The sequence below is a fragment of the Pelobates fuscus genome, chromosome 12 (genome assembly GCF_036172605.1).
Source record: "Pelobates fuscus isolate aPelFus1 chromosome 12, aPelFus1.pri, whole genome shotgun sequence".
NCBI lineage: Eukaryota > Metazoa > Chordata > Amphibia > Anura > Pelobatidae > Pelobates > Pelobates fuscus.
In genome coordinates this window covers 9,102,071-9,125,993 of record NC_086328.1, presented here as the reverse complement: position 1 = coordinate 9,125,993, position 23,923 = coordinate 9,102,071, and the positions used below count along the sequence as shown (strand labels likewise).

General features: G+C 43.6%; 1 protein-coding gene across 1 annotated transcript in view; it reads right to left on the bottom strand.

Annotated features, from left to right (window-relative positions):
- LOC134578611 (DNA topoisomerase I, mitochondrial-like) overlaps positions 1 to 23,923 on the bottom strand; it is a 93,796-nt gene that overhangs the window by 26,018 nt on the left and 43,855 nt on the right. The window contains exons 9-10 of the mRNA XM_063437589.1: positions 4,332 to 4,454; positions 234 to 421 (exon numbers count right to left, since the gene is read on the bottom strand). Of these exons, the coding sequence (XP_063293659.1) occupies positions 234 to 421; positions 4,332 to 4,454 (311 nt within the window). The remainder of the gene's footprint in view (positions 1 to 233; positions 422 to 4,331; positions 4,455 to 23,923) is intronic.

The window sequence follows — 23,923 nt, the reverse complement described above, 5'->3', positions numbered from 1 at the left end:
CATGGAGAATGATTACTACTTTTAGATGTTTGATGATCCATATTACCCAAAAATGGCCCTTATGACCCTGATGGTTTGTAATATTTGTTCAGAAGGAATGGAAAGCATAAATCAGACATTTGGAAGCGCCCATCAAGGGTTGGTTCAGACAGCATATAATCTCTAAATAATTCCCCTTTTTCTACCTGGCAATAAGTGATATCTATCCCAGTGCCGTTTGGGAGGCCACCTACTTGCTGCAGTTTATAATGATATCCTCTGGGACGATTCGCTTTTTCAGCATCCCCTGTTTGGGATGATCTCCTCTCCCACGGAACAATCCTGGGGGCTCAATCTTGAAGTTCCCAATCTTTTCTCGGTGATGGTCCATGATACAGAATCCATACTCCTGCAGCAATTTCTCATTCTCTTCCTTCAGTTTCTGAAAAACAGTGCATGGTAAGAATACATCCATTGTACTCGTCTTGTTTATTATCTACATAATAGTTATACTGAAAAGAACATGAAATAATGAGACAGGCAGACTTTAATTTTATAGATTTAATATAATGGACCCTTAATATCATATACTTCCCATTCATCCAACATACCAGGTAAGGAACAGCAATGGGGACTGTATCAGGTGGAGCATATCCAGAATGTAACGGTTACAACAGGAGTATCTCCTCCTGGGTTAGTGGGAGGCAACAACACAAGGGGGGTACAGAGAGTCCTGGGCTGGAGAAACAGACAGACATGGGTAGGGAAACAGACAGAAGAAGGCTCTGTTGAAAACCCATGTCTTCAACTGATGTTTGTATACAGAGCAGTTCTCACAGTTGCAAGAAAAATGTTTATTTTTTTTATTTATTTTTATTACTCTACACTGATACACTCTGCTGTTGGACATAATTTGTTGTTTCAATACATCCATCTCCTTAGTGCCCTGGTATGCACGGATCTAACGTCCTCCTACTTTACTAAGCCTCAGTTATAAATATACTATCCAACGAATACTGCAAATTTAAACATAGCATTAAGCTTACTATTACTATCCAGAGTTTAAAAACGGATATCCTATGCTACTATCCAGATCTTAAGTTACTCGCCACTGCAAGTCATAGCATGTATAGCAGCACCAGGTGGGAATGTATTTGCCAATGGCAAGTGGAAATTTTGAGCCGTGATAATAGTATTGCTCTGCTGAATCCCCTACAATGCCTATATATTTATCGAATACAGGTCTTAAAGCTTCAGCTACAAACTAAGTAAGAAATGAGAATCCTTGGAACCTTGGTCAAGTCTCCACTAAAAACATATACCGGTTATTACGTTGAATTCTTCAAACATTCTGTGAGTTTGAATATTGTGAAGCAAGGAACACTTTTTAATAATGTGCAATTTATTATATTTAGAGAATACCAGCTCCCACGTCTTCTTCCGAACATGTCCATCGCTCGTTGTCATGACTATAATTTCTAAAGTAGCAAGCGAAGCGTTGTATTAACAAGAGCAGGAGTGCACTTCATTAACGCACAGTGTGATGTGCGCTACAGACGGTAACACTCCCTGGATTTCCAGTTTGAAGTACACTTGATCTTCACCTCCTAATGGCTCGGCATTCATCCCTGCGATTTCTGAACTGCGATGGAGACCACAAGCTCCTATTGGCTTACATTTATTGGAACATTGACAGAAATTCATTTGAACATAAAATATTCCTCTTATGAGCTGCTTATCATAATAATGTAGCACCATTAATTATAACACCATTCAGGTATTCTAACATTACAGAACCTTTTATTAGAACGTTATAGCACTATTTATTACACTGTTTCCAACAATATGTGTTTACCAAGAATCTGCCATTTAATGGTATCTAAGCCTGCACAGCTTTACCTTTAGATATTAGATTCCAAATTACTGTGAAACTCATAATGCCAAGACTCTATATTAGAGGGGGAAAAGGAATCAAGGGCAGGCTGGAGGTGGAACATTTATATGTAAATGGGTTATTAGAAATAGCCAAGCCACATGTGGTGGGAATGCCCACGGGTACAAACCTACTGGTCGAAAATCTTCGACTTACTTAAAAAGATCTTCCACAGGCCACCCGAGCTAAACCCTTGGACATATTTATTGAATAGAGCTTTAGACGACTGGACTAACAGTGAACAAAAAGTAATACACAAAGTAACATTGGCAGCACGAAGAACCCTCGCACCGTCGTGGCTAAAGGTGGACTTACCTCCCATACGGAAGGTGATCTCCAACCTGAAAGAAGTATATTTAATGGATAATTTGACGGCCAGGGTGAGAGGCTCCATGTCTAGATTTAAAAAAATATGGGAACTATGGAAAGGTAGCAAACTCTTCCAGGACATAAATTAGTTAGGAATGGAATGTGTGACATCGGACACCCCCACGCTACCCGGGAATTACGCACTTCCCTCCCTCCCCCCCCCCCCCCCTTTTTCCATATCTCTATTCCTCCTCTTCATATACTTTCAGACTATACCTCTTCTCTTTTCCTCTTCATCTATTTTCTAATATCAGAATGGGAGAAAGGCCCCTAATCCATGCGCACCACCAACATAACTCCTGGCCGGACCAGGACCGAAACAGTAGGGATTGGTGACACAACCCCAACCGAATTTTGACATTAACTACGCAACAGCCTCATCGGCGTAGATAGTTTGTCAATTGATACATACTGCTGGTTCGATATTCAAGTTATGCGAAAAATACAAAAAGTGAAATGTCTCTGTTATAGGATAGACATGATAAAGTTGGTAGACAAAGGCATACCTGTAATAAACCAGGAATACTGTTAATACTCATGTCATACATTCAATGTACAACGAATAATGTAAGCTACTGATGTAACAAGACTCACACAAAAATAAAGTATTGAAAAAAAAAAAGAAATGGCCAAGACTGAAATATTGAAATATATACTCAAAAACCTATACACTTTGGAAGAAAAAATATATATATATATATATCAAAAAATAAATGGAGAGAGCACTCAATGGATTTTCTCAAATTATATTCGTGAGGAAATGAACGATCAACGTTTCGACCCAGAAGGTCTTTATCAAGACCATATATATTCAAGCTTTTGCACTCCAACCTCCACCTTAAACACCCGGTGCCAAGTAACACAGTAAATACCTTGCATGAAAAATACCGACCCTCCGGACTGAGTTGTAGAGGGCTCATGTTTCCCTTCACCATAACCACTGGAGAGGAGTTACATGTGTCATCAGTGGCAATTGGGCTTACTTTGCCCGGTTTATCTTTTATCATTTACCTTTATCTTCCTCTCACTGCTATGGAGACCTCCATGGGGAATTACTCGCTAAGTTTCACGTTGATCTCTGCCTATTTCTATATATAAAAAAAACTGTGCTGATACTTAGGCATACTTTAACTCGATTTATATTGTTTTACCCGTTACTACAAGATGCCATGTATATCAATACAATGTCAATGCACAACAAAATTAAAGAATTAAAAGGAAAAAAAAATATTGGAACACCTGGATTTACAATAAATTTGTTATTTTATTCCCCAAAGAAATCCAATCTAGTTGTGGCGGTATTTTTCACGCATGGGTGTAAACGTTTCATCTCCTCTCCAGATGCATTTATAATCTGGTCACACCGTGTCTATCTGATCTATTTTCAGTGCTCAGGATACGCATTACATTTGCAGGTTTGGATGAAGCTGCTCACTGACATTTGTACACATTAGAAAGTCATGGACAGAACGCCGTAAATAGGTTCGGGATTTAAGTGGCAGGTGTTCTGGCTGGTCAGGATTTAGCAGCGTTGGCAAAGCAAGCACACAGTTCCAGCCTTTATCTATCCTTCATGTGATCTGAGCAATTAATCATACATTGCAAAATTCACGAATTCCAGCAACTTTAAACTCCTGGCCTCATTTATCTTCGGGAGCAGAAACAATATACCTTTCTATTTGTTTTGTTGCATTACCCAGCACACATTTGGAATGGCCTAGCAGACAATCATGAAATCCGTGCCACTCTTTGCAAGTTATTGCCAGGGGCATGTGTCGTAATTTGGAAGCGCCCAGTGTTCAATAAAATCCAAATTTTGCTCACAAGCGCCATTCGCTATGAAATCAGCCACTTTTGTTATTTCTTTTAATGTTTTAACCCACCGTCCTCTCTATAGAATCAAATATTCAATCACATTGTCCTTCTGCCCGAAAGGTTAATGTAATTAGCTGCACATCATTTGCAGTCCCTCCTAAACTATTTGAAATGGAATCCACAGACGACAAACAAAGTAAACCCAAATTTATAGCTATACATTATCATCTTTTACCAGTTTCTCCTCTTTTGTTCGATTCTTCCTCTCCTCCATTACCCCTTTGTAATAGGCAAACATTTCGCTAAAATCACATTTGGCAAGGTCTGTTATAAACATTTTCTCCTCCAATGTCATTTCCTAAGGGATGGACAAAAACAATGAGTTTATTAATACACATCTATTTTTTTAAACAAGTAAATTTTACTTGACGGTGACCAATAACTGCACAACCATTAAACATTGAAAAACAAACCAAACGCAATAAATATTTTAAATATACAAAATGGCACGTATGTACGCTCAGCCTAAATAAATAAAAAGAACATTTTCTATTAAAGAAAAAAATACATGTAAAACCAACTGGGGTCATGCAAATTTAAATACCCTTCCTCTAGAAACAGACCCTGTAGAATAGCTTTATTGGAGCTGGAAATCTTTGAAAGTCAGGTTTGGATTTTCGGCATGCATGCTGCAAGGGTTTGCTAAAAAGGTTCATTATAACTTTTTATTTTGGTTTGTGTCACAGAATTGACTGCTTACCACGACGGTCGCATGGTGCAGTAGCTCATCCGAAGAAACTACCTTTACAGCCTCAAAATGGACTTTATCGTTCTTTTTGCTGGATACATTTAGCTCTAATAACAGAGGAACATCCTACCGACAAGTTGGCATCTGTAAGCCTGTAATCAAGGTGTATGGCCCATGATTGATCTTTCTGCGGCCTGCAGCTTTGGTCAAGGGTGGAGAGGTGGCTGATCCCCAGCCTTGACTTGAAGGCTGCAATTCCTGAGTCCTATCCCACCCAGGCTGGTGGGTGATATCCAAGTCCCCACTGGTGATTCGCAGTGATCATCCCGTCACAACCTACAGCTGCCCTTCCAACCAAAGAATATAGGCCTACTAACTAAAATGGCCACCACGCTAGCGCCTGCAGCCTTCCAAGCCTGAACACTAGCCTGAATCAGCTACTGATGACCTTTGATACTATATGCAAGAGCTTTTGGGCGCAACTATTTTCGGCAATGCACCTCCACTCCCGTCAAACAGATTGTGACTCCGCAGAGCCAAACAATGAGGTGACCTCACTCCCACATGTGGCTTCAGCATGTCCCCAGAGAGGAGCTGAGGGAGAGAAGGCGCAAGAGGCCATCGCAGCAGAAGGTAGTATCTCCTCACTTGGATGCTCATGTTGTCCACAGCACGCTCCAATGAGGACGAGACAAGCTTCATACCTTACCTGATCTGTCAGTTTACAAGCCAAGACACCGGGTGTGTAGGTCTGCGGAAACGAGACCTGATCTGCACCCTGAGACAAGCTATTCTGGGCTACCAACTGATCTGATCCGGATGGGGAGGCCTCCTTTGAGGGGCAGATTGAGATGAAAGCTGGTACTTGCCAACCGTAGGCATTGGATAAGGGGATCACAAACTGTACCTACAACATGGCTACTGCTTAAATGGTTACGCAGTGCTTTGTCATATCTTACTTCGCACACAAAAAATAAAGAAAGTAAAAAAGATCCATCAAAAAAATAATCAAACTGGTAGTTTTAATTCTCAAGTACATTTGCTATCAGTTGATGAGACCCAACAAGTGGGTGTCATATAAAGCAGTAAAATGTTCCCCATGAGAGTATTATGTGATGGGGTGAGTTAACCAGGCTATACAATATGTACAGAGCTATCCATGGTAAATGGGTCACAGCTATACTGTATGGATAATTTTTACTCTGTGCAACAATTGGACTTCTCACTGCTTGGATATAAATTCTCTACAAACAACCCGGGTGCCTGTAGCAACCATTTACATATTACTGCGTGTAGAGTCTATATGATGCTATGCAACTCCAACAAACCTTCAAGGCAACAAATTATATCTAACATTTAAAGCAGGCTCACTTCACACTCCATATGAGGTCACTTCCTCAACAGTCAGATCTGTCTCACTCACACTCGACTAAGACTTGTCTCCAAGATACAGAGCTAAACATCCTTTCAGTGTGAAATGCTCAGGCCGATTGGTTTCTCCAGCCATTATAACAAATTATTTTCATATTAATATGGACACTCCAGGCATGATGACCACCTATACCGGTCTCCCTACATTCAGATACCAATAGCCTGACAGATTTGCCACAGTTGGTATTTGTAATGCGTGTGCCAAACAAACTCTGGATACTGTAAGAGGCCCACTTACTGGTTTGAGATAAGTGAGCCCACTTACTGGTTCTTGCAACAGCTCAAGGGAATGTCAGCGGTAACTATAAATAATTAGAACGAAACACTTTAAAAATTAGAGTTATATTCGATTAAGTCCAGAATGTCCATCTGATTCTCCCGTTTCTAATTATATCAATAACATTAAAAAATATATCGGGGGGCGGAGCCTGACCGGGGAGCTGAGCAGACATGCTTTCTATGAGCTCCCGAGCCTAGACCGGATTCTTGACAAATTTCGGGGGTACAATACCTGACCCAGAACCCCTACTTGCCTCACCATACACTACAGAGTCTGGGGAACAGGGGGACACCTCGCAAGCCCGAAGGATGGCGGAATCCACGGCACAGAGGCTTGGGGCCTACTCAGCACAGGGCAGGGGAGAGACGGCCGCTCTCCCAGCCCACCAAAACAAGCGGCACCCGCAGTATCGGACTTCCCCCCCCCCCCTTGGACCGGTGGGGGTTATCCCGGTCCCAATCAGCACGTATCACAAACCTAACTGGATTACAAATGACGACAACAGCCTGAACCGAGCATCTAACGACCAAACTGCCGCCGGCAAAATGGCGGCTTCGGGCCATGCGACCGACCCTGCACCCTCCCGCCCCCTCCATGAGCGCCTGGAGACCCTGCTCCGACAATTCTGGGCAAAATTGGAGTACAGAGAGGCCCAACAAAACCCCACTCGACACAAGGAGGAGGTATGCCAGAGGCGGACGGAGCGGATCCCGGGCAAAACTGTCTTACCACGGAAGGCAGTATGCCTATCCAGACTGGGGGTCGCTAGGAGACTACCTCCAAAACGCCAACCACACCGCGGGAAGGTCACCCACCGCCGGCGGTGGACTACCACCAGGACCTTCCACAGCGCCCACAAAGGGAAAGACCCGGTCCCGAGAGGTAACCGAGCCTGTGGCCACATGGCGATGACCCCACGCACGGTCTGGAGCGGGGGAGAAACTCCCCACCGCACATGCACCCCCTCCTCACCTCAAGCTCTCCGGAAGACCACCACCGCAATGCCTAGACAGAGCCATGACCCCCCCGACCGGAGAAAGAAGACCTACAGACCAGGGGCAAGGGCCTCCCTCACAACCCGGAGCTCCAGGGCCTCGGAAATGCAAGGCTGCGACACGCTGACAACAATAATCCCACGCCTGCAGCTCAGCCTGATCGCCCGCATGCCGGATGGGGGAACCGATACACCGGAGCGGAGAATGGACTACCCGATGTGGCACGCACTGGGGATTGGATGAAGGCAACAGACAAAGCCCTTCCACGCACCCCTCCTGTTGCCAGGCAAATGGACTGCTGTACGACTGAACTCAATACCCGATAACTGAAAAGCTACTATGCCCTAGTTTGAAACACCGACCAGTAATGGGTACTTATGCTACTTGATGCGTGTTTATGTCACCTACACTGCTGTAAACACAGCCATAGAATAGCCTTGATAACCATGCATGATAGTACTGGGCAGTGTTTTACCTTACTTAATTTCGCATTACTTTTTATTTTACGCTGAGTAGCTTTCACATTCCTAGCCTGACACGTCACACTCAAGACACATATCTGCTACCCCAGACGCACCCGGCTCAGTCCCAAACATGCTCAGTTAGGCATACAGTAGCGAACTACAGCCTTGCCACATCCAAAACGCACTAACGTGGCTTCACCTGACATATACTTGGCATGACCCACTTGATGTTTTGCTTATGATTAGCTATATTAATACAAATAAGCCATTCTGTTTATAATCTTATTGTTGGTTTAAATAATATAAAATGAGGCAGTCCTGCATAGGAGATGTTGTAATGTGTTACCGTTAAGCCTGTGTATTTTTACTTTACTCAGCCTTCCTAGCATGTATTTAAATATTCTGCAATTGAATAACCGCCTGACGTATCCTTACTATTCTTAACATATAATGAGGCTGGTAAATATTTTGAGTTGATATGCACTGCATTGTATAACACCCGACTTGTATGAAACTTTATTGTCTCCCTTCTTACATTCTGTACCCACATACTTTATGCCTCAATAAAAAAGAGATTTATAAAAAAAAAAAAAAAAAAAAATATATATCTTATACACACACTAAAAATACATTTTATACAAATAAGCTCACATGTAAACCAAAGAAATAGACAACGTGACTAATAATCTTAAATTAGCAATTCTTTAGAATGTCTGCTTCAAGGGGCTTCAAAATACTACCAGTTTATAATGCTTTGTCAGAGATACATTTCTCTGTTATTTTTGTCAATTATTGCAAATTGTAAAGCAATTCAAGCTGTCCGGCTCCTATAAATTAATGCTAATAATTATAGACAAAATAAATTACCCAAAGACTAAAAAAATTACCAGCATTAAAATCGGAGCGCACAAGGAACCAACGCCAATTAAAAAGGCCATAAACCTACTGCAGTCCATCTGAGTCAAAAGGTCTGGTCCTCAATAAAAGCTTTAAAGAGCACACAATTTAATTTATTTCAAATTATTCCTCGTGGCTCGAAGGAAATTAGATTATAATTCCAAGTCAATGCATATTGTTGGTGCCAAATTATTAATAAATGGAAAGGCTAGGAATGGCATTTTATTTCTATGTTACCGATCAACGCATCGAATAGGAAAAAGACGAAAGAAAATACTCGAAGAATAAGATTAACTGTTAAACTACAATTTGGGCATCCAATTACTATGAAATCTACGTAGTGAATTAGCACATCTCATTCAGTCTTAAGAAAAGAAAAATTACAATATAAAATAGAGCACAATATATATTTTACAAAAACAAAATAAAAGGGTCAATAAAACATTCAAAAAGTTTACATTCGGAGAAAACCATTTGCCTCTGCACACGTGAACATTTCTGGAGCAGAAAAAAAAAAAAAAAAAAAAAGAAAGTTGCGAAAAAAAATGGATAGTCTTAGATTTGATGGAAGAAAGCAAAAAGAGTTAAAAATGATTAGTTCCTACTCTTCCCGACTCTTCCCCTCCTTTTTGGTACTTGGGGGGTGGCGAACGAGTGGAACATCCCGTTGAGGGACTCTGTCGCCCGGGTTGTTCTTCCTAATACAAACAGAGGCAGCAGAGTCTTAGCGGTGTGCAACGTATTACTCAATGGCGATTAAGATTACCACTTTAAACGTTAAGGGTCTTAACGCCCCGAAAAAGAGACGTCTTATGTTTAGGGCTCTGAAAAGGATGAACTCGGACATTGCTTACTTACAGGAGGCTCATCTCCCCAAACAGGCTACTTTCCGATTGCGCGACCATGTGTACACGGGCTCCTTTGAAGCTAGATCACATCGTAAACGAAACGGAGTTGCCATAGTTATTAAACGCTCTTGCCCCTTCCAGTTGTCGGACCAGGATGTAGACCCGGGGGGACGATACATTATAGTTACCGGAACTCTGCATTCCCATGTTGTACACCTAATTAATATTTACGCCCCGAATCAACCGGACGCGGGTTTCTGGAATGCGTTGCGTAGTAAGGTTGCCGCACTACCGCATGGCATGATTCTAATGGGAGGAGATTTTAATGCCGCACCGTGTCCGGCGATGGATAGGAGCTCCAGAGATGGAGGCCCGAGATCGCAGAGACGTGGAGGGCAAGACCGTCTGCTTAAGACTTTTATAGCGGATACGGGTTTAGTGGATGTTTGGAGGGCACAACATCCAGTGGACAGGGATTATACATTTTACTCTGCTCCCCATGGAACCTATTCCAGAATAGACTTATTCTTAGTGAACGCAACAAGCCTCTCCAGGCTCTTGAGCTCAGAGGTTGGGAATATTTCATGGTCTGACCATGCTGATGTCTCTATAGTCTTAGGTAATCTCTGTACGGCGAGCCCTTGGTCCTGGAGACTGAATTCATCGTTGCTGAGGGATGAGTCGATTCTGGACAGCATTCGGAAGGCTATTACTGATTATTTTTTAGATACCACCACCCCGGACGTGAGCATTAGCACGGTTTGGGCTGCACATAAGGCGGTCATAAGGGGGGACTTGATCAAACTGGCCACGAGAAAGAAAAGGCTGAAGCACCTTCAACTGGAAACCCTACTTAAATGGCAACAGAACCTCGAGCAGAAACACCAAGCTACCCCAGACAATGAGCTGCTCGGTCGACTGGAAACGGTCAGACGGGACATACGCACCCTTCTGCTGGACGACACAGCTAGGGCCATGACGTGGTCCAAACGGACATATTTTGATAAGGCCAACAAAATGGATACGCTACTGGCCAGAACGCTACGGCCCAGGCAACAACGGCCCCACATTACGGCCATCAGACATCCGGATGGCACGACGAAAACGAAACCGACGGACATTGCAAAGATTACTACAAACACCTGTATAATCACACACCGATCGAACAGTTGACGGAAGGACAAGAAGACCTTGGCTTGTTACAATACCTAGACGGTTTGGGCTTGACCAAATTATCGAGGGTCACAGCGGGTAACCTAGCGGCGGAAATCAATATTGAAGAAGTGGACAAGGCAATATCGAACCTGAAGGGGAACAAGGCACCGGGCCCTGACGGATATGATGGGTCGTACTACAAGGCCTTTAGGGAGGAGCTCGCGCCTCAACTGGTGACGCTGTTCAACTCCTTAAGACAGGGGGGGCGGTTGGGTCCCGACATGTAATTGGCTACGATCGTTCTGCTACCCGAACCAGATAAAGATGTACTCCTACCTGAAAACTACAGGCCTATATCGCTGATCAACCACGATATAAAGATCTTGGCTAAGATACAGGCGGACAGACTGAACCCGCTCCTGACTTCACTTATTCACGCTGATCAGGTTGGGTTCATACAAGGTCGGCAATTGTTCGAAAATACCAGACGGACTGTCGACTTGATCTGGAAACAAGTAGCAACGGGAACACCTTCTCTGGTAATATATATTGATGCTGAGAAGGCCTTCGATAGGGTTAAGTGGAATTTCTTATTTGCGGTGCTGTCGCACCTTGGATTTCCGGACGAATTCATGCAAGTCACAAGAGCAATGTACCATGACGTGAGGGCCCAGATACAGGTAGCGGGGGCCCCACTAACTCCTTTTAGCCTACACAACGGAACCAGGCAGGGACGTCCTCTCTCCCCCCTCCTTTTTGTGCTGGCTCTAGAGCCTCTTCTTCAGGCAATTCGCAGGCACCCGAACATTCATGGGGTAGCAGTTGGGGGAGAAGAATTTACTGTATCTGCCTACGCGGACGACGTCCTCCTCACGGTAACGAGCCCGCTTGAGTCGATGACAGCATTGCAGAGAGTCATACGAGAATACGGGGACCTGTCCGGATACAAGGCGAATATACGGAAATCCAGCGCAATGCAGATAGGTATGTCGGCGAAAGACGTGGCTCTGATACAGGAAACGCACCACCTAAGGATGGAACTGAATGCCCTCAAATACCTGGGAGTTCATTTGACGGCAGATCCGAACCGACTGTACTCTAGCAACTACGATCCCATGCTACGGACTTTGATGAGGGATTTGGAAAACTGGTCTGACAAAGCTATCTCTTGGCTGGGTCGCATTCACTCTGCCAAGATGAATATTCTCCCGCGCATACTTTTCCTTTTTCAAGCTCTCCCTATCCGCATCACGAAATCTCAACTGCAACCGTTACAAAGGGCGATTTGTAACTTTGTGTGGCACAATAAGAGGCATAGAATAGCCAGACAAATCCTGTATAGGTGCAAAGATAGAGGGGGATTGGGGCTTCCAAATTTGTATTATTACTACTTGGCGGCCAAATTGTCTCAAGTGATTATGTGGCATTCCCCTGTCGGGGAAAGGAGATGGGGGGAAATAGAATCTTTGATGGTAGGGCTCGACGTCCCCCAATTTACGATGTGGGTCCCTAAAGAACACAGGCCCATGATAAGGGCGACCTGTCCGGCCATCCTTAATTCTCTCCGATTGTGGGATATGAACTGCACCAAGTTCGGACTCACTTCATCCCCTTCCCTTATGACTCAGATACTCAGAAATAGAGAGTTCCCACCTGGTATGGCCCCTAGGAACTTTCGCAATATAGAAAAGACTGGGGTACAACGGTATTACCAACTCTATCGAGAAGGGGATGTAATACCTTTTCAAGACCTCCAACAAAACACCCACCTGTCTCCAGCAGATTATTTTAGATATGTCCAGATAAGGGACTTTGCTAGGAGACCCTGAATAAGGGCAGCTGCCCAGGGACAGTTTACTTTTTACAAGAGACTATGTAGAGATGAATCTGCCCCCAAAGGGATGATCACCCTTCTGTATGCTCACCTTAGCACGGAAACTAAAGAATGGGGTAAATTGACGTACATTTATAGATGGGAGCTGGACCTAGGGGAGGAACTAGAAGGAATCGAATGGCAGGAGATCTGGGAAGCAACCAAGAGCGCTTCTATATGTGTCACGCAGCAGGAACAGGCATGGAAAACCATGCTCAGGTGGTATACTACTCCGATAACTTTGCACAAAAAGCACAAGATTTATTCTGACGATCGAGGTACGCATCTCCACATGTGGTGGGAATGCCCGAAAATCCAAGGTTTTTGGAAGGCTGTTGAAGACCTATTGAGGCAGACATTTGGCAAACCCCTCGCCTTGGACCCATGGATCTACCTTTTAAATAGAACTATAGAGGGATGGACGAGAAGGGAGCAGAAATTAGTGCAGACAATAACCTTAAGTGCACGCAGAGCTGTAGCAACGGCGTGGTTAGCACCTGGAGGACCGGAGTTTGGGGGGGTGATTTCTAGGATAAAGGACAGCAGAATCATGGAAGATCTCACTGCTAGAATGAGAGGAACTATAGCGACTTTCCAGAGGGTTTGGGAACCATGGGACAATAGTGTACTGGGCTCTGGGAATGCTTGATGGGATAGATTTATGATTTCAATCGGGATCCGATACAGCCGGATCGGGGTTGGTCTGGAGTTCCATGGCTCGTTCGTCTCTCTCCCCCCCTCCCCCTTCTTCCTCTTCTCCAATCTTACTTTTCTCTTTCTCTCTTATTTAATGTTCTTCTTCTTGTTACATAACCCTTGGTATACGAGGGTACCTTCTCATATTTTACCTTTTTCTTACTGATATGGTCTCAGTCCTTATTGACATTGTTTTCTTTCCTCGCTCAGGCATGTGTGTCCTGACGGAGAGCTGGGGATGCCTAAAGTTCACCCCTATCTTGGTAAAATTGGGGCTCCTGTTTGGGGTACAAGGCCTGATTAGCAATACAACATCATTGACGAGAGGAAGGTAGTCTAGAATTCCAGAGGTGGATTACCTATAGGGTCAATGTTTTAATTTGAGCTCTGGAGGATGTTATATAACATTGTATACTTCTGCACAAGCTTCATCATTGAGCTGATCTCGCTATACCTCTTGTAAGCAACAGCAAGGAATATAAATGATGTAACTAGAAAAACGAAAATCCTCGATAGGGGGCAAGTGGTACGGAATTCATAAAGTGGCTTGTCGTATCTGCTAATATCGATATAATTATATTTCTATGTGAGTTCTTTTATATTTTGGCATCTGCGCAAGTCTTCGAGTTGTATTATTCTTGTCTTGCCTATCGTGTGCAAAAATAAAGAATTAAAAAAAAAAATTAGATTAGTTCCATCAGCTTGCTGCTTATGGGCAGCGGTCAGGGCCGGACTGGCCCACCGGGATACCGGGAAATTTCCCGGTGGGCCGTCGGCAACTGGGGCCGGGGTGACCTGCGGCCGCAGGGAGAACTTGAAAGGCGGCCGCAGGGGAAGCTTTTCATGAGGCCGGGAGCAGGCTCTTCTGGGGGAGCAGGCTGTTCTGTCTCTGCTCCCCCTCCCTCGCGCGCAGCTTAATGAGACCGGAGCCGGAATATGACGTCATATTCCGGCCCCGGTCTTTCTAGCGCGCGAGGGAGGGGGAGCAGAGACAGAACAGCCTGCTCCCCCAGAAGAGCCTGCTCCCGGCCTCATGAAAAGCTTCCCCTGCGGCCGCCTTTCAAGTTCTCCCTGCGGCCGCCAGCACAGCTACCAGTCTGCCCACCCACACACCCACAAATGTAAGTAGTCATTTTATGTGATGGGGCTAAATTAATTAAAGGGGGGGGGGTGGATAATGGATTAATTAAAGAATTAAAGGGGAGGGAGGTTTAATTAAAGGGGGGGGGTGTATTAATTAAGGGGGGGGTGGATTAATTACGGGGGGAGTGAGTATTAATTAAGGGGGTGTATTAATTAAGGGTGTGTTAATTAAGGGGGGTGTATTCATTAAGTGGGTGTATTAATTAAGGGGGAGTGAGTATTAATTAAGGGGGTGTATTAATTAAGGGGGTGTATTAATTAAGGGGGGAGTGAGTATTAATTAAGGGAGGTGTATTAATTAAGGGGGTGTATTAATTAAGGGGGGTGTATTAATTAAGGGGGGTGTATTAATTAAGGGGGTGTATTAATTAAGGGGGTGTATTGATTAATTAAGGCGGGAGTGAGTATTAATTAAGGGGGGTGTGGATTAATTAAGGGGTTGTATTAAGGGGGTGTATTAATTAAGGGGTGTGTGGATTAATTAAGGGGTGTGTAATAATTAAGGGGGGAGTGAGTATTAATTAAGTGTGGTGTATTAAGGGGGAGTGAGGATTAATTAAGGGGTGAGTGGATTAATTAAGGGGTGAGTGGATTAATTAAGGGGGATGTATTAATTAAGGGGGTGTGGATTAATTAAGGGGGGTGTGGATTAATTAAGGGGGGTGTATTAAGGGGGAGTGAGGATTAATTAAGGGGGTGTAATAATTAAGGGGTGTGTGGATTAATTAAGGGGGGTGTATTAATTAAGGGGGGTGTATTAATTAAGGGGTGTGTTGATTAATTAAGGGGGAGTGAGGATTAATTAAGGGGGTGTATTAATTAAGGGGGGGGTGAGGATTTATTAAGGGGGGTGTATTAATTAAGGGGTGTGTGGATTAATTAAAGGGGGCTGTTAATTAAAGAATTAAAGGGGGAGGTTTACATAATGGGGGTGCAGGTTTTTTTTGATTAAGGGTGTTGCAGTATTCTATTTATTAAGGGAGGATGTGCACTGCAGATTTTTGTTTTTGTTAAGGGGGTGTGCAGGTTTTTTGTTATTAAGAGGGGTTGTGCACGTTTTTGTTTTTTATTAAGGGGGTGTGCAGGGTTTTTTATTAAGGGGGTGTGCAGGATTTTTATGTGTAGGGAGTGAATGAAATTTATGCGATCGGGGTGCAGGGTTTTTATGTGTAGGGAGTGTCTGAAATTTATGTGATCGGGGTGCAGGGTTTTTATATGAAGGGCGAGACAAGGGGCTTTGTAGAAAGGGGCAGGGCAGGAGTTTTCTAGAAGGTTCTCACCAGCCCCTTTCTACAAAAGCACTGGTCTTCCCCCTTCTACAAAACTGGCGCATTTTACAAATTTTACAAGCAGTTTACAAATTTGTGCAATAAATATTATTGAAAACATCGAAAAAATATGTGGGTGTTTTCTTACATTTTTATTATGGGGGGGGGGGGGGGAAGTTGCCACACTCAGGGTCCGCCCCGGGTGCCAAATGCTCTAGGTACGCCCCTGCCCACAGGTACTAAAAAATATGTATGTCAGTGGAAGTGTGTGTTTGTGTCATGCTGTGTGTGTTTGTGTCTGTCTGTCATGGTGTGTGTGTATGTGTCTGTGTCATGCTGTGTGTGTGTGTGTCTGGATCATGCTGTGTGTGTGTGTGTCTGTCTGTCTGTGTCATGCTGTGTGTGTCTGCGTCATGCTGTGTGTGTGTGTCTGCGTCATGCTGTGTGTGTGTGTCTGTGTCATGCTGTGTGTGTGTGTCTGTATCATGCTGTGTGTGTGTGTCTGTGTCATGCTGTGTATCTGTCTGTGTCATGCTGTGTGTCTGTCTGTGTCATGCTGTGTGTCTGTCTGTGTCATGCTGTGTCTGTATCATGGTGTGTGTATGTCTGTCATGGTGTGTGTGTGTCTGTCTGTGTCATGCTGTTTGTGTGTGTCTGTGTCATGCGGTGTGTGTGTGTCTGTATCATGCTGTGTGTCTGTATCATGGTGTGTGTCTGTCATTGTGTGTGTGTGTGTGTCTGTCATGGTGTGTGTGTGTGTCTGTCATGGTGTGTGTGTGTGTGTCTGTGTCATGCTGTGTGTGTGTCTGTGTCATGCGGTGTGTGTCTGTCTGTGTCATGCGGTGTGTGTGTGTCTGTGTCATGCTGTGTATCTGTCTGTGTCATGCAGTGTGTGTGTGTCTGTCTGTGTCATGCAGTGTGTGTGTGTGTCTGTCTGTGTCATGCTGTGTGTCTGTCTGTGTCATGCTGTGTGTCTGTCTGTGTCATGCTGTGTGTCTGTCTGTGTCATGCTGTGTGTCTGTCTGTGTCATGCTGTGTGTGTGTCTGTGTTACGTTGTGTGTGTGTCTGTCTGTGTTACGCTGTGTGTGTGTCTGTCTGTGTTACGCTGTGTGTGTGTGTCTGTATGTGTCATGCTGTGTGTCTGTGTCACGGTGTGTCTGTATCATGCTGTGTGTCTGTCTGTGTCATGCTGTGTGTCTGTCTGTGTCACGGTGTGTCTGTATCATGCTGTGTGTCTGTCTGTGTCATGCTGTGTGTCTGTCTGTGTCATGCTGTGTGTCTGTCTGTGTCATGCTGTGTGTCTGTCTGTGTCATGCTGTGTGTCTGTCTGTGTCATGCTGTGTGTCTGTCTGTGTCATGCTGTGTGTCTGTCTGTGTCATGCTGTGTGTCTGTCTGTGTCATGCTGTGTGTCTGTCTGTGTTACGCTGTGTGTGTGTCTGTGTTACGTTGTGTGTGTGTCTGTATGTGTTACGCTGTGTGTGTGTCTGTCTGTTAAGCTGTGTGTGTGTGTCTGTATGTGTCATGCTGTGTGTCTGTCTGTGTCACGGTGTGTCTGTATCATGGTGTGTGTCTGTCATGGTGTGTGTGTGTGTCTTTGTCTGTCATGGTGTGTGTGTGTGTGTGTGTCAGTCGTGGTGTGTGTGTGTCAGTCGTGGTGTCTGTGTGTGTTTTTAAAAATAGTGTTTTACTCACCTTTTTTTTTTTCCAACGTCGTGCTGGTCTCTGCCTCTATGACTGAGATCATCAAGCTTGATGATCTCAGCCAATCCGCACTGACACAGGAAGCGCCTCTAGTGACCGTCTGAGTGTCTGTCACTAGAGGTGTCACTAGGAAGCAATGTAAACACTGCCTTTTCTCTGCAAAGTCAGTGTTTACATTCAAAAGCCTGCAGGGACAGGCTATAGACACCAGAACCACTACATTAAGCTGTGTGTGTGTGCGCCTGCTAGTGAGCTTGCTTGCATGTGTATGTGTGTGTGTGTGTGTGTGCCTGCTAGTGAGTGAGCTTGTGTTTTTATGTCAATGAGCTTATGTATATTAGTGAAATTGTTTGTCTATGAGGCTGTGTATCAATGAGCTTGTGTGTGTCAGTGAGATTGTCTGTGTCTGCATGTGAGTATGCTTACTGTATAATTAAATGTTTTACTCTGAAAGGACCAATATATTATATTAGAAAAAGCAATATATATATATATATATATATATATATATATATATATATATGTATAGCGACAATATATGGCGCAATGACTTATGGGGCTGGCATAGATTTTTTTTTCCAGGGCTGCTTTGTATCCCCAGTCCGGCCCTGGCAGCGGTCTATGATAGATTTGAAGGAACACTCCCATAGGCTACGTTGAACTGTTTAGCTAGGGCACCGTCTGACTGCAGTCAGTCAATCAAACGAAGACCAACCAATGAACCAGAATTAGAACTATATTGATACTTTATTCAAAGCAGTGTTTCTCGACCTTTTATGGAGAAGTACCCTTGCAGGTCTAAAAAAACAATTGTTAAGTCAGGAGAAAGTAATTTCTATTGATTCACTTTCCAGAGGAAATTATATTTATACTGATATTTAAATAAATATTCTCAATTTGGAGAACAAACCTGATTTAAGGAAGTAAATAACATTATTAAAATAAGTATTACAGGGCGATGAACCGACTAGTATGCGGCCCTTCCGAACCTGACCGTGAGTTGCGGCCGACCTCCCTGTCGGGAACCAAGCAGACTCTGCGGTAGTTCGAAATGCGTCCTCCCCCCCCCTCTGGGCCGGCAGAGGTTAGCCAGGTCCCCGCTGACCACACTTGGATTCAGCCACACTACCCTGGCACTTTGCTTCAGCACCGCTGAAAAGCTCACCACCTAAAATGGTGACAGCCCCCCATCTGCAACACACGGGGTGTTGCGGACCGTTTCGCTCAGAAGGGGATAAAAAACGTTTAGGTGATAATCCCCTTTTCCGTAGACCAGCAGCTACTATAATCACCAACCTCCCGAACTCCAAACTGCACGTATTCACTAACTCTTGAACAGCAGACATAAGAACTCTGGAATCAGCCGAACAGGAAAAGCATACAATCAGCTTACACTCCTGGCAGTCGGCATACAATCCAAATCCCCCCCAAGAATGAGACAACACTTCACTTGGAGGGTTAAGCAGGAACTCATTTACTCAGGGCTACCTGCTCAGTATTTATGCAGGTCTCCCACCTGGTGGACACTCCCCTAGGGGACCAAATGGAAGACTGTAACAAAGGACAGACATAAACCAATTACAGACACACAGCAGTAAAACATTCCCACAATGCATCTTGATCTCCTCCCTCTATCCTGGAGATAATTAGAGAAGTAATTCGATTATCTCCCAGGACAGAGGCAAAACTCCATTACACACATGGGACACAAAATACAGTGAAACACCTTAAAATACACAAAACACAGACATGTCACACATCCCCAGATAGCTCAGGTCTGAGTGCACATTATTAGGTGAATGGCACTCAGAGCACACATATACAGTTTAATCGCCCTGGAGCCAAAGTCTTTAATCCCACGAATAGGCTCCATGGCATGGCTATCTGGGTTAACACATATTCTCATATACAAAATACCGAATGCCGGTGTTCGGTTAAACTTGTACGAATAGGAACCAGGCGACGGACGGCTCAGTGGTGTTCGTGCAAATAAGTGTCCGTTTTTAGTTCCATAGAATCCTCACCGAACACCGCTGGTCTTTTGCACGATTAAAATGGCCGCCGCCTCGTGGTCGGCAACCGAACAAAGACCACCCTGGATTCGTCCATTAAGCTGCGGTTAAGGGAGGTAAATTGAAGGCACACTCCAGCTCCCAGGTGGTCGCGCATTCGTCAGTTTGTTCGGTAGATCAAATCTTCCGAACACCCTGGCAGAAACGCACAAATATGCCTTTCTGCAGGGAAAATAAAAGGGTTAACCTGCAGGGCCATAGTCACAGGGCAGGAGGCTAACAACCAGGCTTCTCCAGTTCACAGTGGTGAGGTTGGTTTCGCCACACGGGGCATGGGCCTCATGCAGCCAACCTCTCACAGTTACATTGAGTAAGGCGTGCAGTGCCTGGATGAAATCTTTAATGCCTTCTGGGCCAAACTGCAGGCCTAAATACATTGGCCACAACAAAAGCCCATAACAGCGGATAGGAACGACATGTGCTGAAGAAAGGGGAATCAACTGTGGGCAAAGATTCCTCTACTCACACTCCAGCGACAAACCGCCATCACAGACTGAGAGTCTCCTGAGGTACAACCTTCAAACGTCGACCATACTGGCTGAAAACCTCCAGTAAGAGCAGCTACCTACCATCAGACTCCCCCGGCTAGCCCAGCATAGGAAAAGGCTTGGCTGCCAGGCGATCCCGAGATTCTGGATCCCAAACGAAATCTTTTCTTGTTGAAACAGTCTTAGCATTTTTAGTTAAACTCTGTTCATATGTTGTGTCTAGCTTATTTTCTTACATTACCTCTCAAAAGAAAATAGGGCATTGCCAAGCAGTAGGAGTCAGGCTTAGACACTGCTTGCTTTTTTACCTTTCGTCCACCTCTCCTGACACATAGATCTTAATGCATAAACTGTGCCAAGTCTTCTTCTGTCTCTATACATTTCAGTAATTCTTATTATATATAAAAATTGTGCTGCAATCTCAATGCCATACCTATGTTATATTCTGTTGATATTGTGCCTGCCTTTGCGGCAATGCAGGCTACCTTGTTAATGTACGCACATATGAACATGAACATATATTACACGCATAGTCGTTACAAACATTGGCACACATTTACACTCAGAGGACACTGAAACACACAATTACACAAAGAGGACACACATTCACACACAGGACATGAACACTGACACTCACTGATTTGACACACACTGACAGACACATTCACACACAGAGGATACTGACACACTCACTGATTTGATACACACTGACAGACATTCACACACAGAGGATACTGACATACTCACTGATTTGATACACAAAGGTCGTCACACATTCACTGACCGATACTTACACATTCTCCAACACACTAACAAATGATTATTTATATATTATTTTTTATTAAAGTCCAGTCAGCCTCCATACCTTTAGGAGAGCTGGATGGGATCTTTTCCTGGGGTTTAGTGGGGATCATTTTCTGGGGGTCCCCTTTGGGGCTTGTATAATCTTCGTGCTCTTCCTACCCTGCTCCCTCATGCCCTGTTTATTGATGCCTGAGCCAAGGGGACATCCCGGCATCATGGCAAGGCGTACGAGGGAGCAGTGCCACCCCCCCTTCATTCCCCTTTCTGGACACAGCACATTCGGGCAGAGCAGGCTCCTGCCATCTGGGTAAGATGCCTACTCTGCATATATGCACAGACGGACACCTCCCGGGGCCCTAAGGTGGCCAGCTTTTGGCATACCCCCTGGGATACATGTACCACTGGTTAGGAACCTGTGGTTTAAAAGGATAAAATCACCCCTTACAAAGATTTAAAACATCACATTCAGAGCATTTATTAAAAATGATTTCTTCGAGCAAACAGGAACTTTAATTACTTAAAGAACAAAAACCATCAAGATATATGTCCGCAGCCTGGAAGAGATAAGCACCCTGGCTGCCCTTTGAGATGGGCAGTATAAATCAGATTGTGCTTTCAATTTTATTATTTCCCAAGGAAAGGCCTGCAGCTGGTACACAATTACAAATCTTTCTCTTTGGTACAAGAGTTTATGTGACTGGCAGGAAAAAAGTTTGTGTATTTTTGTTGGGCAGGAGAAACATGCCAGCGGGAAGAATGTTTTACCATGAAAGGTCCATCGGAGGTCTCTGCAGACTGGAACGTAATCAAATGCCCCAGAACCCAGCTGTCCACACATTAGAAATCTAATTGTATCTGCTGGATGCCACTATAGAGGTCGACCAGGTGGAGCCAATATTTTGGACACAAATCTAAATTGTGTGCTACATTCTAACTCCTAGCAGCAGAGTTTCCCTCCATCAAAACTCTTCAAAACGTGTAATAATATTTTAAGACCGCAATGTCACAAAATAAAAAAAAAAAAATCATCAAATGAAGAGTTTGAGGAAACAAACCTCTTTTTGCAAGCAAGGTTAGAAATATCAGGTAAATCTCAATCAAGGGTCTGATTCCGACCCCCATTCCATTTTTAAAGATTATCTGAAATCAAGAGATGATTGATAACTAGGGAACGGTCAATACGTTTTGACTATTCATCACAGAAATGAGCAAGGGAGGGCTGTACCAATAAATTAATCAATATTTATATAATATATTGTTGATAAATACATAATCTATATAGATTTTTTCCTAAAAAATGTACGGCTTCTCCTGTTTTCGTTCTGTTTGTTTCTTTCACTCCCAAAGAATGGGAAAATGCTAATATAACTATACTGGGAAATATATGCATAATATATTATGTATTTAACTTATACGTTTATCGATTTGCCAATTTAAATGCCATTTTTTTTTCTGCTGATTTGCTTCCCAAATCGGAATCTCGGCTCTGAAATTCTGCCAAGCCAAAAAGCCGAAATTCAGGTGCCCCCCAAAAAATGGTTTGGCTGGGTCAAATTTTCTTGCTGTGCACAAGTCTTACACCTTATCACAGTGGGGAGACGCTGTGTTGTCAGAGTCCTGAAGCCAAAACCGTAGACAGCAGTGAATAGTCTTTACTAGTAAAATAGCAAACACATTTATACATTTAGTAGATATAATAAAAGTAAAAAAAAAAATAATCTAAATCATGGCACAGAAAAGCACCATGTACAGTTCGGCCTCATTTGGCATGTTCTCCAGTCTGTCCCAAAACCAAAGCATTCAGGGACATATCAGAGGGGATACTGGGAGTGGTGTAAACTAGCTTAGAGCCAGCCTGGTGCACAGATAAAATAATTTGTAGATTATAACAAGGCAATGATGTGATGCACACAGAGCCCCTTTAAATGGTAGTAAGGTCTTCCCAATAATCCCTGATCAATCAGTAGCTAGCCCCATGTTGATAGATGCCGGCAGGAGTGCTAAATTGTAACAGAGGTTTGAGACTAACACAGTGAGACAGTAACGCACGCAGCGCTGACTGGTTGGAATCACAGTGAAAGATACAGTCATTTGTCATGGTCACTCTGTGGCAGGAAACTAATCATTGTACGGACCGCTTCAAACCCTATAAGGAAAAATACTTTTAGCGAGTCACATTCTATAAACTGAATTCCAATACCATCCACACAGCACAATTACCGCCAAAAGCTAGGCATCATGGGTAATAAAATGCTAATTAGCTTAATACATCACACACTACTGCTGCCCTAAATATGTAGTTATTGTAGAAATTGTTTTTTATTAGAATTTGCTGCTTCTCTGCTGGGCACGTTTATCAACATAAAGCTAAAAAATAAATAAAAAAATGCCCAAAACACCCGCAAAAAATAAATAAAATACTAATATATATATTTTATACATTTATCTTGTTTAAAGACTTTTTTTGTCCATCGCTTACGATGCGGCAGTTTCTGTGATCCCTGTCTTAGACCAGGTTTGTTTTTTAGATTCTATATCCATGATGCCCTCTACAATGCCCTGCCAAAAACATCTGCCACTTTGTGACAGGTAGAGAGTCCCCAGTGCTCAGTACGAGGAGCCCAGCCAACGACATGCCTGACTGCCATTCTATCTGCAAGCTTAACTAAATCTATCGCTATCCAAAGAGAATTCTTAAACAGATCATTAATTCTTGTTAAATACACTTGTTTTACCCCCAATAAGATAATTCCACTTTCTATCTTTAAAAAAAAAAAAAAAAAAATCACCAAGACCTGTTTCTATGTTTATTAAAACTTAAAAACTGCCCAAAAAATATATAAAAATATAAAAAAAATTCTTAACGAATCATACTGCAAATATTTACAGTTAATGAATCAGTGACACCCCCTTTCATGTTCCTCCGCTTGCTGGTTGTACCCTGTAATTAAAATGAGCTCTC